Source organism: Osmia lignaria, chromosome 8, assembly GCF_051020975.1.
Source record: "Osmia lignaria lignaria isolate PbOS001 chromosome 8, iyOsmLign1, whole genome shotgun sequence".
NCBI classification, from domain to species: Eukaryota; Metazoa; Arthropoda; class Insecta; order Hymenoptera; family Megachilidae; genus Osmia; species Osmia lignaria.
In genome coordinates, this window is record NC_135039.1 from 11,402,364 (window position 1) to 11,418,314 (window position 15,951).

The 15,951-nt window shown below is 45.4% G+C and overlaps 1 protein-coding gene across 1 annotated transcript in view; it reads right to left on the reverse strand.

Annotated features, from left to right (window-relative positions):
* The window catches only part of AChE-2 (acetylcholinesterase 2), a 60,178-nt gene that overhangs the window by 16,342 nt on the left and 27,885 nt on the right, over positions 1-15,951 (reverse strand). Inside the window, exon 2 of the mRNA XM_034334796.2 lies at positions 8,587-8,729. Within this exon, the coding sequence (XP_034190687.1) occupies positions 8,587-8,729 (143 nt within the window). The remainder of the gene's footprint in view (positions 1-8,586; positions 8,730-15,951) is intronic.

A 15,951-nucleotide genomic window follows, 5' to 3' on the forward strand; every position in this document is an offset into this window, starting at 1 on the left:
TGTAATTAGTTGTTTGTACCAAGAGTTGCTGGTTAATTTAACCGTTTCAGTGGAAGGAAAAAGCTAACTGAGAAATGTATAGCATTATAGTTGAGGTGTAGATACTCTGCACAGTTGGTGCACATAGTCTGACGATTCTGCTATCTTTCACCATCATTTTCCGTGCGATCATTGCAGCCTGACTCGTTTCATCGTTAACGAAAGCCATGAGTAAACCCTGCCAAATCCAACCAAACCCGACGTCTCCGATTTCCGCGCCCGGCCGCCATTGATGCTCGTACGTTCAACCGTTACAGCACAGACAGGCTGGAATTAACGGTTTTGCCCGGGCACAGCGCGTAATATGATATCGTTGTACAAGCCGAGGAGTACTGGTTTGAGGCTTTAATCAAACTTTTAGTTGATTATGTTCGCAGCGAGACATCTAATCTGCGAAGCGTGACACGCTCTAACGAAGGACAGAGATATGAATCTCTTGGCTTTTATCGTTGAGCAATTGCAAAGCGCGGCCTGTTAACCTTTTCAAAATCTATAAAGTGTTGTCATGAAGGGCCTCGTACGCGGTTCGAATGGGATATTCTTCAGTGAAGAGCAATGAATGGCATGAACGAGCAGTAAACGTGAATCGTCGATAAAGATCCCATCAGCGTGGGACGAGTGGCCGGAAGTAGCCGATGTCATTTCAGCGTAGGCCGGCGAAAGGTCGTGACGAATCCAAAGGACGTCTATTGTCGATCCGACTAATCAATTCGCAAGGACCTATAGGGTTATTGATCCTAACGAGGTCATTATGGAAACGACGCCTCCTAAGCGCGCTCCCAAACCTTTCGAGCATTTCATAATGTGACGTGGATACGAATGGGACAGGTGTTTAAATTTGCAACAGCGTTCACAATGTGTTACCGTAACGAGGCTTTCAGACCCTTTAAGAGGCGAAATTTATGAAGGTAGCCAGAAAATTCAAGGGCGTGAAATACCACATACGTTCACTGGGTAAACGAGGGTGGCAAATGCGTTCATATTTAATGTCCACGGGTGTAGGTCGATGTATCTACCATCGACACACTCTCCCACAAGGCTACGGTTTCTTTAAACCAAAGGGAATTGAATTTGCTTCGCTGTTTACGAACTATTCTCTTAATACATGATCATCGAAGTTAGGTTAATGGTTAGTTTAGCTCGAAAACTCGTTGGTTGTTGCGGCAAGTCTCTACTCGAAAGTTAAGACCGCTAATTTTACAAGGATATTAAGGAAAGTTTATTCGACGCGGCCGCATGACCTGGTTTCTTGTCACTGATCGTGGTGCACGAATAATCTGATACTCAATCAGGCCTATAATTACACGTGACAGGCAATTTTCATGCGTCGAGCCGATTTTAAGTACCGTAAGCTGTGCTTTAAACTCCTGCACACGGCTAGCTTATCGACTAACTATCTTGGCTTGCCACTGATCCTCGTTTTACCATTTTGAAATTGGTCCCATCAACTGTTGGTACCATTATCAAGCAAACATTTTCCCTGTGTCTTCAAAGGACATTAGGCTCTTGAAGGGGACGGACGCTTCTAACACGGGGAGTTGTCTGTGCGTGCGTAACAGTATTTCCCCTTCGACGAATGAAAAAAAAGGGTCCTTGGAGGGGGCAGATTGGGTTAACAGAGGTGCTACTCCTCCTCCGGTCTTGTTTTCATTCGGCCAGTTTTCAAAGGCTACGCCCCTTTCCACCCGCCGCTAGCCGGGCCCTCGGCACGGGGCATGGCGAGCGGCGGGGGGAAAGGGGCGTAGCCTCTGAAAACTGGCCGAAAAGAGCAGTTAATTTCACGGAACTCCGGCCATGTGCCCACTAGGACCGTATGGACCTCCACGCCATCAGGTATTTAAGGCACATACAGCTCCTCCCCAGGGGGCGACGTATCTACGTTAAGAAAAATGTGCTACATGGTAATAGGTTCATCTTCTCCATACTTCACTATTCAAAGATAAAAGAATCCCAAGATCAGGATTGAAATGTATGCGTAGCGCAGACGTTTGGCAGCGTATCAAAAGGGAATCTAATCAAGGGTTGATCTACATAAATTCATTGTAGCAGCCGACGTGCGAAATATATTCCGTAGCTCGCCAATTCAGGTTCGATTTCGTGTCACTTCCGGCGGCGCGCGATCACTGCGCACGCACACGGTGGGCTTTTGCGTCACCAAGTGGAGAAAGAGGTACCGGGAACAGGAGGATTCTTGCGCGAATATCAACGAAAGATCGGAATTGGCTATTAAAAGTTCGCGATAACTTCCCGAAGCGGATAGCCGAGAGAGCCCCGTGTATTGGGAATCGGTTTCTTCGAATATACCGGGTGTCCTGAATCTATCTACGTACTTATGTAATGTTACAATCTCTTTTTAAATTGTTACTCTTTTGTTTTTGTTTCTCTGTCAGTCAGTTCGAAGAGTTATTCTTCAAATTTCTGGGATTGTTGTGACCGATATAATTATTGGAAAAAGTTGTGCGACTTTTGGACACCCAGTATATGCAGGTAGATCGCATAGTTGCATCGCGAATCGTGGCGGGTATTAGAATCGAAGTTGATCACCGCGGGTGATAATTCTGTTATCGGTGGTCACGAGGTGTGCCACTGAAATTAACGTCCTTGTAATTAAACTTAACTCTGCGGTTGGCTGCTGCACGTAGCAACAACGTAGCGCTACGTTTTCGAGAAGTTGTCATTTCTACGCGATTCCAAAACGTAGTACTACGTGTTGGATGTAAAAAATTTGATCTTGCGCCCGCAATTATGAAATTCTGTCACCTTCAGGGTACCGTATCACGATTTTCGCATACCATTTCACGTCACGTACTACTATGTTGTCACAGAAGTTCGCAAGGATACGTCGTCCGATTTGAAAAGCGCGGAACACGCTTCCAAGCATTTTTCGCGTATCGAACAGCCCGAGGGCATTATTTTTCGTCACGTAGCCCGGTGTTTCGTCGTCCGGCGTTATTTCAGCGTGGTACAAGCGCGCCGTGATACAAAGGGAGCCGAGAATAGAGGCAACAAGAAGAAGAAGGAGGAGGAGATGGGGGTGGAGGATCCAGTGACGAAGAAAGAAGCGTTGGCCGCAGGACTTTTCCCTAATGTTTCATCGGGAACAAAGAGCCCAGGCCTCGAATCACCGAGACAATGCATCAGTCTCGAACTTTTGTTTAAATAATCTTGTCTTGGACCGATTGTTGTTGGATCGGGTGGAAAAATCTTGCGGTTGATTTCAAAGATACCCTCCTCCTTTTATTTAGCCACCTTCCATTTCTCTGTTTACTGTGTCTGTTTCTCGAAAATTAAGGTCAGCCCGTATGTTTCTCTGTTGGATTAAATGTAATGACGTTTGGATAAGGCAGGGATTCAGTGTTATCTTTCTTCGTTCCTCAGCTTCAGGCTTAACTCATTCCAGGGTGTCGAGGTGTTTTTTGTAAGGCTAGGTGTTGCTACTTTTCCTCTAGATACCTTCTGTTTTTCTAGGCATTTTTCATCTGTTTTTATCTACTTTCACAACGATGTCTAAAGACGTAGTATTATAAATTATATTAAATTTGAAAATCCTTTCGAGTCGCGAGGCACAAAAGGTTTTCAATCCTCGAATAAATCGGATTGCTCGTGAAATCAGAGTTCAGGTATCGAACGAAAGGGGAAGATGCGACAAGGGGCGAGCGGGGATAGGGGTTGTACAGGGTCGATTTAAGGGGTGGCCACTTATCGAGACTGGCGTGTAACCACGGAGCTTGATTTACTGGCTCGATAACTGAACACCATTAATATCAACTGGGAAACGCGACCTGCGCATCCCACGTGCCATCTGGTTTTCCCTGTAAAGGCCACCAACACTGTTACACCCCATTCTTTCGACTGGTGCGCCGCGCTAAGAATTAAACCCCTCCGTTATCGTGGAATAAAATTAAGTTCCCTGGCTATCAAGTAACACCCTTGATGGCCCGCATTGCGACTGTAAAGAATTTTCGAAAATTTACTTATTTATTTTGAACGTTTCCTAAAATATATATTGTATCCCGTCCGGCGGAAGTGGTACGTCAGATAGCGAAATGGCGGAGGCGTGTTTATGAATACTGATTTCCGGCCATTTTTAACACCCGACAAATACGCGAGTTTCATTGGTCGAAAGCGACGGAGAGCGGTTGAAATTATTTATTCACCTCGTCCCAGGCAACCCGTGGCGACCTTCCAAAATACTCGCTGAAGGGAGCCGAACAGCGGGCCGCCGATATATATTTCCACGCTCTGTCGAAAATTAAAGACATTGTTTCGTTCGTTTTATCCGCGGAATAATTTCAATTTCGAGTTAATCTGGTTACGCGGCTATTCGCGAAGGGAGCTCGAATATGGCGATGCTGCAACCAAATTGAAAAATTAATTTCATTTTTCTTTCACGTGTTTTACCTTGAACGTTTTTCATCGTACAACACGTAAACTCTCTTTTACCGTCCTCTGTGGCTCGGTTTTTAACAGCTCACTCGATACACGGAGGCAGTTTCTATGGATTATGGTTCACCTCTGTCGAACACCGCGGCCTGAATTAGCGATAATTAAACACGGAAGCTGCCTATGGAGCGTTTGAAATTTCGATGCTCCACCAGGAAAATTCTGTTGTACGTCCTTGGGTTTTCTGAATTCGGACGGTCTCGTGTCCTTGGCATAATATCGGATGACGTCAAAATAAATTATTAATTTGTGTCGTGGGAGGGAAAGGGATGGGGTAGCTTGAAAAATTCAGCGGTGAGCCCCGGGGTCAGGGGTGTAGGGGAATGACGATCGATCTTGGCCGAGAGTTTCAGCGGCTACACGGATATTCGCAAACACGTGTTCATAATTACCGACCCAGATCCGCGATACCTCCGGTTTTAGGGTTAATTATAAATGTTCTACGACGCGTTATCTTGGCCAGCGTCGCGATACCAGTCGCTGAAGCTACCCCCGACGGTATCGTCGAACCGGTTGATGGAACACGTCGGAATTCACCGAGCATATGAACTCTATCTCTCATACTGAAACGAAAATTACTTCCCCTGGTAGTCTCTCGTTTCAGAATAACTAAATTTCAAAATAAACCATGGAATAGAATCAGTTCCTCTCGCAAGAAATAGTGCGAAATAAGAGAAAACAGAGAGGGTGAAGAGTGACGTCTGTTGAATGTCCAGGAGGAAAATTTCGCCCGGCTGCTTCCGGTCTCGGAATATTTTCAGTGCAGCGGCTCGTGAAAGTGTTCGACAAAAGTCAGGCCCGGGGGAATGCAAATCGTGCTCGGCTCAAATGCGACCAGGATGGGGTGGCCACCCCAAGGAAGAAAGGGATGGGGCGGAAGCGGATCCTAGGGATTGCGAGCCAGGGGCGGTCTATGTAAATGCGGCCACCTTGTTGGAAATCAATTTTCGGCATGGGCTTTTATCATTGCCTTGTTCTTCGTCATCCGTGACGTGCCACCTGTAGAAAATACCTCGCCAATCGATTTCATTTCTTCCTTCGCCATTAAAAAAGCTAACTATGTCATTATCTTATACGTAGATTAATTACTTACAACCTCGTTTATCTTCTTACACGAATCCAAGCGGAATATTCTAAAATATCGAGAACCTTGATGAAGTGAAAAAAAATGAATGTTCTTCTTTATCGAACGACCATTATTTCCTTGGCAAAGCACAAAGGAAGATACGATTCTGTGTCACCGAATTCATTCCTTTCGATTAAGGACTCAGATTCATAGATTTCAAGAAATTAGAGGCTGAATATTCATGGTCTCATTATTTAGCCGTGAAAGGGGTGCAAGGATTGTGTTCAAGAATGCTGGTTCACCCGGAAACGAGGGTGCATACATATTTACGTGAACTGCGTCCGATTTTCCTCGGGTATATTGAGAGCATCGTTTCCGTATTTATGAAACCAACGAAGGCAAACATTTGCATACGTATGATCGGCTGCGACAGATGTGAATACCAGAAGGAGTCGTGAAAGAGTTAAAAAAAAAATTGGCGACTTAAAAAGAACGTCTGGGATATAGATACTGCAAAGTATCGTAAAAAGTCTGACCATAACAGAAGATACTTTCAACCCCCAAAATTGGAAATAAAATTAAAAATTTTCTGAACGTTAATGACGTGTTCAGCAAGTTTTCCGCATTAAAAAAAATCGCATGAAAGTATTACCGTACGAATTTATTCATTTTCACCCCTTTGCCTCAAGCGAACCCTTTTTCACCGAAGGATTTCTTTCTGTACATTGATGTTGCACTTAAAAAAAACGAAAGAAAAAACGAATGTCTGAAGAGATCAGATCTTCAGCGCACAGACAGCCCTTTCCAATTTCAATTTTCCAGCCTGGTGCACCTGCCACCCCCTGCCAACCCCCTCTCGCACATGTCGCTGCTTAATTAAATGGATGCTCGCTGGAGGTTTTACAAACTCTGATCCACGGCAAGGTAGCTTTGACGCGACGTATCATCGACAGGAAAGTAATTAGCGACAGCCCCACATAGAGCCACCCCTTCCCTTCGTGGAAGGGAGGGGTGACATTAACCGTGCACACAACGATATTGATTAGCAGCGAACCACTCTTGTTTTTGGACACTTCCCTTCTGTGTGGTTACCAACTCTTGTTTGTTTTAAGAGGGTGGCAAAACTTTTGATCAGACCTTCCACCTTTGGACACCCTATGGGACCTTCGACCCTGAACATCCCCTACAATTCGTCCGATCGATTGGCCTGTAACTACACCGACTGTTTTTTGGTCCACTGAAAATTGTAACAGAGTGTTCAATTTTTCACTGTGTCACCAGAGTCTCAATGGGGATGGACCAGTAAAGTGTTGCTGTAAATAATATAAGGGATGTTTTTTGTATCAATCCGGGTCCATTGAATTTGAGACGAGTTACGTGGATTCATGCTTGCCCTCTTTATTGCTATAAATTTCTACTTTTGGAAAATCGATCCGAATCTCGAAGGACGCTTCGAATTATTCTCCCCCCCCCCCCCCCCCCCCCCCGAAGCTGTCGATCGAATTCACATACATAATTGAAATATCGAATAATATACGACAGACAGGGCGAATATCTATGATACCCAGTGGACAGCTAACGAACGGAGAATTAGCGTTTGTAAATTTCCCAAGGGACGATTCACCTTTCCCTCTTGTCAGTAGAACAGGTGTTACAAAATCACTGGAAACGTTTTCCCCAGCAATATCGTAAAAATTCAACGCGTGTGAAAAAAAAAAAAACGCCCAACTAACACGTTTTTGCAAAATGGATAAGTTCCAAGTGGTCTCGAAATTAAAAACAAAGTTGAATATTTTCACCGATGGAAATTAAAGGATTTCTAAATTAATTTTTACGATAAACTCATTTCTATGAGTGTCGGATGATTCGCGTTCAACAACTATGTTAAACTTCTAAGTACTTTGCATTCGGGGAATGAAAAAAAGAGGGAACATTATAGTGTTCGGACTATACGGTTGCACGGAAGTTTTCCAACGACTCTGACGTGCTTCCCGGCCTTCAGAGGCTGCCATTCTTCCTCCAATATTAACAGGGCAGGGATGTTACGGAGTGGGGGAACTTTTATCCGAACTTCCACGCGAAATTGCCTCGTCCCTGTTTCGATCCCCGATGCGCCGAGGCGGATTTGCTTCGCGAATCTTGTCAATCTTTTTCGTCTCTTTGATGATACAGTTCTCGATGATACAGGCGTATCAGAAAACAATAAGAGTCTGGAAATTTTGCCTGTCACTCCCAGACGAATGTATTTCCCTTTCCCAATCTTCAGATTATAATTTAAAACTTGCGGAGCCAATAATTCCGTTAGATAGCGCTGTTTTTGTCAGTAACTGATGCTAGGGATCCCTAGGAATCGATGCTAGGGATCACTAGGGACAGATACTAGGGATTCCTAACGACCAATGCTAGGGATTACTAGGAACCAATGCCAGAAATCACTAGGGATCGATGTTATGGATCACTAGGACCAATACTAGGGATCCCTGGGACCGAGATGAGGGAATTAGTGACATGAACTTCATCTCTCCTAAAATTTTCACCATTTCCGCGCACTATATTATATTCCGCGGTTGAAGAAAACCTCTGTCAAAGCGAATAATGTTGTGAGGAACGCCAGGATTCCATGGTTACCGAGTAGCCCGGGAAACTAGAATGTTATGAAAATTCCCGGGTCCAATGTAATACAGCGTGCATGGAATATTCAAGTCCCGTGTCTGACTCCTGTCTTCCATTACCACTGGTTCGCTGGGAACGGTACAAAGTGTGGAGCCGTCTGACTTGGGCGGTCCGTTACTACTGCAGCCTGCGTCTTATACTACTCATCCGCGGGTGGATGTGTCTTGGCTCGACGTGAGCGGAATATCGACTGTCTTCGGCTCGTTTCTAAGCCCGATGTGACAAACTGTAACACTTTAGTCACCCGTCCGAACGTTTTTATCTTGGAAATGCGACTGTCGTCGTTTCCAGAGGGCAGAGGAAAAATTTGAAACCCTGCTAGAGCCCGAGGGATGAACAAGGACTAATTAATTCTGAGGACTCACCTGAAATGTAATGGCATCCCGCTCGATCTGAGACATGTTCTTGAAGATGGTGTTGATGATGTTGAGAAACTTGTCGCGTTCCAGGAAGCTCGCTTGGTCCTTCTCGAAGAAGTCGATGAAGTCGTAGAGGATGAAGTAAGTTCCTGGAACAAACACATTCAACCAGGTTAGAACATGCAATTTTAAACGTTAAGACTTAAAAGGAACAAGAAGGAGCAGCATGGCAAGGATCTTGTGCAGCTGTAAAACACAAAGTAAACTTAGGCGGCAAAGAACACGATCAATAAATCAAGCGTATCTCTGAAAAAAGATACATTTTATCCCCCCATCGTCTTGCTTCGTACCTCTATGCTACTTCTTTTCATCGTTTACGCGCGCAACGCCGGAAGTATGCAAAAACCATACTGAGACGAGGCTGCCTTTCAGATCCCACAGGGTGACTATCCCTTAATGCGTATACACGCGCAGAATGAAAGATACCCTGTCGAACCGATACCACTAACATGTCAACCTATTTGCTTTGTAAATATCTCGTCCACAATCCGGCTACCCTCGTCTTATAAATGGTACCCACGTCATCCCAGTGAAATATGAATTTCTCCACCGATACTTCAAGCTTGTCCTTTCGTAACTATACGTCTTTTTCAAATATGTTATTTTTGGGGAAACGAAAACTGGCCTTCGTCTTATCTAAACTAAAAAGTAGTGGCAACAATAGTGCCTTAAGTTTTAAGTCCGTCCGTCCTTTCAAGATCAACTGACATGTACGTCCTTGGAGGATAATGGACAAAAGGTTTACGTTTGGAAGGAAAAAGTCTCCCTGGAATCAGTCGATAATTCGTCCTCAGTTTCGGGATACTGCTTCCGGGACTCGCCGCAAACGGAGTGACGGTACGATGTAAAAGAACTCAATTATCCGGCGGGTTCCTCGAGGATATTCGAGATTCCCCGAGGCTCGAAGGGCTCTCACGACGAGAAGAAGAAACAGGGACAGGGAGAACGGAAATTGAAGGAGACAGAAGCTCGCCGGGGCAAAAGATATTGCGGGAGGGAGGAGGAGGAGGAGGAGGTGGAAGACCGCCGAGGGTGGAACAAAGTGGTGGGTCGAGGCTAAGTAGAAGCAGCGGGAAGTGGGGGTGGAGAAAAAAGAAGAGCGTAGGTACGTGAGAAGCAGAGAGATCGAGAGGTTGCCTCGCGGGAACGAGGGGTGACTGGAAACGGGTTAAAAAAAGAAGAAGGGAGTTGCAAGGTTAGACGAGTCACGCCTCGACACGCTCCTTCCTATCGATTCACTGTTGGCAACTTGTTGGCTGCCCTCTGGTCTCGACAATTTTCACGGGAATCTTGCTCCCAGACGGCGGAAGTTGGATCAGCCACCCCTACCCTTCCATTACCCTTCTGTTTTTCCACGTGGCATGTTGACAGGGAGGAGGCTCAAGGACGGCCTTAACGCGTTGTTGATGTATCAACCCGTCCGATGTTATTCGGTTACCAATTCGTTCATCTAAGTGAATTTTGTGGGGACTCGTGGAAGGTGCTGTGCGTGCCTCGCAAGAAGGCACTTGGAAGGAATGCAGGTCCAATTGGTCGTGCCAGAATTTTTTGGCGTGGGTGGTACGAGTCCCACACTGGTATTTCCCCTCTAATTGGTCGTGCTCCCACTTCAGGGGTGCTGCTCTTGCTATCCCAATTGTCTTCTCTTAAGGCATGCACAGTAGGGACTAAATTCATTGGGAATTGAACCCAAGACTTTGCTATGTTACCACTAGCCCACTGTCGTCCCTACTATTACCGCGCCACCCCTAGCATACTTCCACCCCTAGCCTACTGCCACCCCTATCGTCGTTTCCTCGAGCACTTTCCTTCATTGGAATATGCAACACTGTGGAAGCAGACGTAGCATTTTTATCGGAACACGGGGTCAAAGGTCGTTAAAAGTAGGAAGGTGATAGGGGAGGAAGTGCGTAAGCACCCCAGCGAGCAAATTGCAAAGCACACTTTTCCTTATTGCGAACCGTCACGATAACGAAGTTCTTTCCATCGGTAAATACAGACGCGAGATAAGGGAGGGGAGAAGTTTGAAGAGGTAGATTACAAACGGAAGAAGGCAAAGTTCGGAAGCGTCGGTCGATCGAACGGTGAGATAGGGAAGGGCTTTTCGAAAGCGAAGCGTTCGTGGAAAACCGCAAACAGAGACAGCACGTTGCGAAGTCCTCGCGAAACAGCTTCCGGCTGGTGAAACTCAACCCCTCGCGGCTTTCCAGTAGTAACTACTCGCATTGATCAGACATCCCACGCTAGGGACTCAACAGCCAACTGCCGAACCTCCTGCTCTTCTTCTTGTCTTCTATTCTATCCTGCTGTTGACGTTTAATACACATCTCTTCAAGAACTCCGGAGGGCAAAAAGAAGAAACCTTGGAGAAGAAAATGAAGATGCTCTTATTCATCGAGGAGGAAAAACGAGAAGAAGAAATCAAAAATGATTCTGCTCGAACATCGTTGTTCCGTTTTGTCGTGAAAAATTCGTCGAGCCATGAATTTTTCACGCGTCTCCCCAACGTGGGAGATACATAAATGAAGAAGAAGCATCGCGAGAGCCCGTCGCATAAATCTTTCCGTCGTTAATGTTGCCCCGTTAGACCTTCTTCCTCTCTTTCTCTGTACACCGAGGAAAATAAGAAGCCTCCGTCAGGCAGGGTTCGGGCGTAGGAAAAACAGAAGGAAAAGTTGGAGCAAACTGTTCGTACAATGCCTGCATGTTATCTCCATCCTGCTGTTACAGTTTTCGCGGAGGAACACGGTGTAACGATGACTATGAATTTATGCTACACGAGTCACATAAAGTTACTCCTTAGTGGCACGATTATTAAGTTATCACAGGAGATTTTAATTTGCAATTAGTCGAGTTGTTACTTCGGAACTCGATTAATAATATTACAAGGTCCTGAAACGAATTACAACTTTAGCCAGCCGAGCGAATGAGCTGTTTAATGCAACCCCTAACCGAAAGGAGTGGTTTCTAATTTATTCCTCGCGAAGATTTCTTTTCCGGAGCGATGTTTTCGCGGAAGCGTTCGTAAATCGAGTTCCATTGTTCCCTCGTTTGCTTCTGTAGTGGAATCTTGTTTTTCTAGAGCGTGGCAAGCCAGCTTTGTATCGAGCATTTCTACAAACGCGATGTCTTCTCTACCTCCATCTCCGAGAGCAAAAAAAAAATATAATTATTCCTTTGTCGTTGAACGGTCGAGGAAAACGCGCTGCTATAATGAACAGAACAAGTGTGTCTTTTCGCGAATTCTTTTACTGAGTCTTGTGTCTTTGAAAAGCTATAAAGGAGCGCAAAAAGATTATGGTCCACTGGACTTATTGTTATATGGGTCATCAATGACCCGTATTGTTAAAATAAATTAAAGGAATTTCTGTCCATCTCTGAAGTTACGCTAGTGATTTGCAGTACTGTGTGTTCAATCTTCTCGAACACTGAAGTATTTGTAACTAGATCCTTCATGGGGTCAATTTACCACCGGTCTGACACGATATTGCAGTTAACATTCAGAAACGTGGCAGGTTACGTTATCGCGTGTCTCGTATCCGCCCTAAACAGCAATATTAATCGCGATCGTGTTCTAAGCCATAAACCGAATAGTAGTTTCGCTAGTTCCCTCACTTCTGCCTATTCGAGTAGTTTGTCGGCCATCAGAAACTTCCCTAGCAGTGTTACCAACTGCGGCCGAGATCCCGGCTCTTCACTAGACTCGTCGAAATTGGTCCAAGTTTTCTAAAGCATCGAAACAATCTCTTGATTTTGCTTCCGTTCTCTTTTAACCCCTTCGTTTTCTATTATCTGCAATGTTATGGCTTTTGTTGGCAAACTGAACTGTATCGCTCTCGAAGCAGTATAAAAAGGATACAATTCTTTATGTTTCCGCGATATTAAGCGACGTTAAGTGGTAGAGTTTTGAAAGGAAACTTGGAAATTTCGTTTGCAGTCCGATGATGGCTCTACGCCGTTTTCCGCGTCGCTGACAGCAGCGCGATTTCATTTCCGACGACGAAGAACGATGTCTCTGACTGCGAGTCGAGTTGAAGGGTAGATAAATTACCCCGGATAAATTGCTGGAATGGGCTAACGCGTCTGCTTCGCGTAATAAAGAAATACCTCTTGCTGGAATACAAAAGTGAAATTCTTTGTGGAAAACGAATGTTCAAATTGCAGCTTCAAAGAGGGACATGGTTTACTATGTGAGAATAAATCATTTTAGGTCTTTGGGAACAGGGGACTTAAGTGCTGTGGCTGGGTCGGCTATTTTAATGGTATGATCAGCAGCCCAGTGGTTCTCCAATTTATAGCCATCCCCCTTTACTTTGACTATAGTACCACCAGTTCACTGTTAGCATTAGTTTACATGAAAGGCCGATCAGTCCAGATCAGTACTTGGCTTGGGGATGGGTCAGTACCTAAGATTGACGCCTTGGTAGTGGCTCATTCCCCTCATCTCAGAAGCCTACTGCCACCTCTGGCTTCATATGCCACCATTTGCGCACTGTGGTCCGTACCTCAACTCTACTACACCTGCCCCACACCTTCTACCTTAACTGAGTCATTACTAATCATGGTCATCTTCATCTTTATGATGTCACCATCAGCCCCCTAGTGTTATCGCCAGTCCACAACGAGTTCTTGTTTCATTATTCGACTCCGAGTGTATACAAACCCGGATTTTACGTTTTATGAACATAAGAGGAGTACTAAATCCACGGGTCAACTGACGAGAACCGAGGATGGCCGAATTCATCGACGATAACGAGGAAGAACTTTCGGACGCGGAAAGTTCCCTGACCATCCCGTGTCCGTGCAGTTCTAATTGACCGAGAAACAGTCGAAGCTTTGTATTACTCACTGCTCGGTCCAGCTGAAATGGAATTGTCGGATCGGCGATTCTCGTTCAATGTGAATTCAGCAAACAACCTACTTGTACGCTGGCCGCCATGTTGCTTTACTTAAAACTTCAGCCGGCTGATTAAAGCGATATTGTTCCCTGGCTTAGCGAGCTGTTTTTCAGCTATAACCAGGAATTTCCTCCTCTTTGGGAAAATTAGAACGTTAATTAAATGAACGGAGAGCGCTAATCCGAACGGAAAAATAGGAAAAACGGTGTTGCTGATATTGGAGGTAAGATTATCTTCGAACTAACTTGATTCCGACCACAAAGCGAGGAAAAATTTTAATTAACGAAATAAAAGAAACACATCCCGGCGTGGAAATCCGTTTAATCGAGTTTCAGTTCGACCTCATTGGCGACTGTTTGGTCCATAGAGTGACGCAATGTCGGAGAACATAATGTAGATATACAAACGATACGGTCACAAAGTGTTTACATTAATTTGCGCCATTGTGTTACCGGGCACGTATCCGACGAGAGAATGTAATCGTAGGGATGCGTTCGAGCGCGCGCGCGCCCGTTCCACGTTCATCGAAGCGTTATTAGGAAAGTTTTGAGTGGAAGTTGCCGGGATAACCAGAGACATAGGAAACTTATCCGACGGAAGGAAACTCGATTCGATGCCGTTTCATTAATCCTCCTTTCCAAATTTCTCGTTTGTCGGGGCTGGAATACTTTGAAACACCGTGTGCCGAACGAGATGAGCCAGAGTATTCGATGCATTGCGTCGTAGCCGAGCGGAAGCGACCGCGTTCGAAGCTGTAACGAGATCCAGCGAAGCCGCAGGCCGAATTAATTGCGCACAGCTACCGTTCCCGATGTCTGTCCGCCATCTCTTTGCGCCTCGGCTTTAATCGAACCAGCACGGCAACCCGGCAAACACGTTTACGTCATGTTTACACTTGCCTCGTGAACCTGCATGCATGATTAAACACGTATCTGCCTGGGGGTCACAGACATTAGACCCGCAAACTTCTTTGGCTCTTTCAAAATTCACTCATCGATCGAATGACAGACATTGGAACGGTCTGATCGATCGGGACATTCTTTATATGGACTTGGAATGACAGGGTCGTAAGGTCCCTCGGTCTTACTCAACGCCGTTCATGGGTGGGGTCGTCACCTGGGTCTTCCATCAATTTCCATGACATAGATAAACAGAATTCGCAACCATACGGCTGTGTATACCGAATACATATTCAATTTCCACTCGTGGACTAAGTGGCAAGCATGGGTGACCATTGGCATAAACAGAGTTTTGCCGCTACCCCAGGTGGACACTTCGGTCCCCTACGTGGCGAAGCAACTTCCGGCTACTTGTTCACTATTGATTGATGCATATTAATAATATAAATAAATTGTTAAATTTATGGAAGCGGGACTCCGAAATCCAATAATAGACTCCTGGAGGTAGGGTTGTCAGCGGACTACTATAGTGGGGTGACAGATAAAATGAACGTTTAGGCATGCGGTCCTAACCTGAGTTCCAGTTCCGTGGTCCCCGTTTTTCATGAATTTCTATCAATCTGACGAGTTTGCTCAGATCTTAGAGTTCCAATCGCATCCTCGGTGATAGACCACTTGAATCCCAAAGCCTTCTGTTGCTCCCATTGAAACGGAGCCTCGTTTAATCATGAATTTCTATCGACCTAGCTAACCTGGCGAGTCTTTTAAATCGTTTCTCGTTTCGAATTCTAAAGGGACCACCTGAAAGCAATTAATCGCCAACGGTACAACGATCCTGGACACTCGATAATTGAAGAGCGGCGAACGCTTCCGGACCCGGACTCCGACTCTACCTTCCTTTGTCCTATAATGCAAACGACGAGGAAAAGTGTGCGTATTGTGTAAATGAATAGTGCATGAGATACAATTTGGACCCTTCTTTCCCTGGCGAATTGCAATTAACCGCTAGATATGGGTCCCTTGTGACTCGTCCTGAGACAAATAAACAAGGGGCTCCATCGTACCTGAATCCATCAACTTGGTTAAGGAAAAGGAAAAAAGGAATATGGAGAGAAAAAAGAAAGGGAATACTTTCCTTTTTGTATAGAAAAGAATTCGTATAGTTTAGTTTTTCCTATTCACCGTGCGCGAGGATATCGTGCAACGGATATTTAAGGAAGCAGCCGATCAGATTGGTCGGTCGAATCGATTCGAGCCGGTTGGACGGCCGTTTAACGAGCTCGATCCACGAACCAGTCATGAATCAACATTCGAAGGCCCGTGGAAAATAAAGTTTTCCGACTGATTGGATCTCGCCAGGAAGTTTCCCTCCCACGAATCGCTGCTCAACTTTAATCTCCCACGGGTGAACGCCTGCCTACCCGTCTGCCTTTTGCTTCGAGGAAAAAAGAATCCTGCGCGTGCCCCATCCGGGAATCCTCGTGATTTACTATCTTACGTCGTTCGATTCTGCT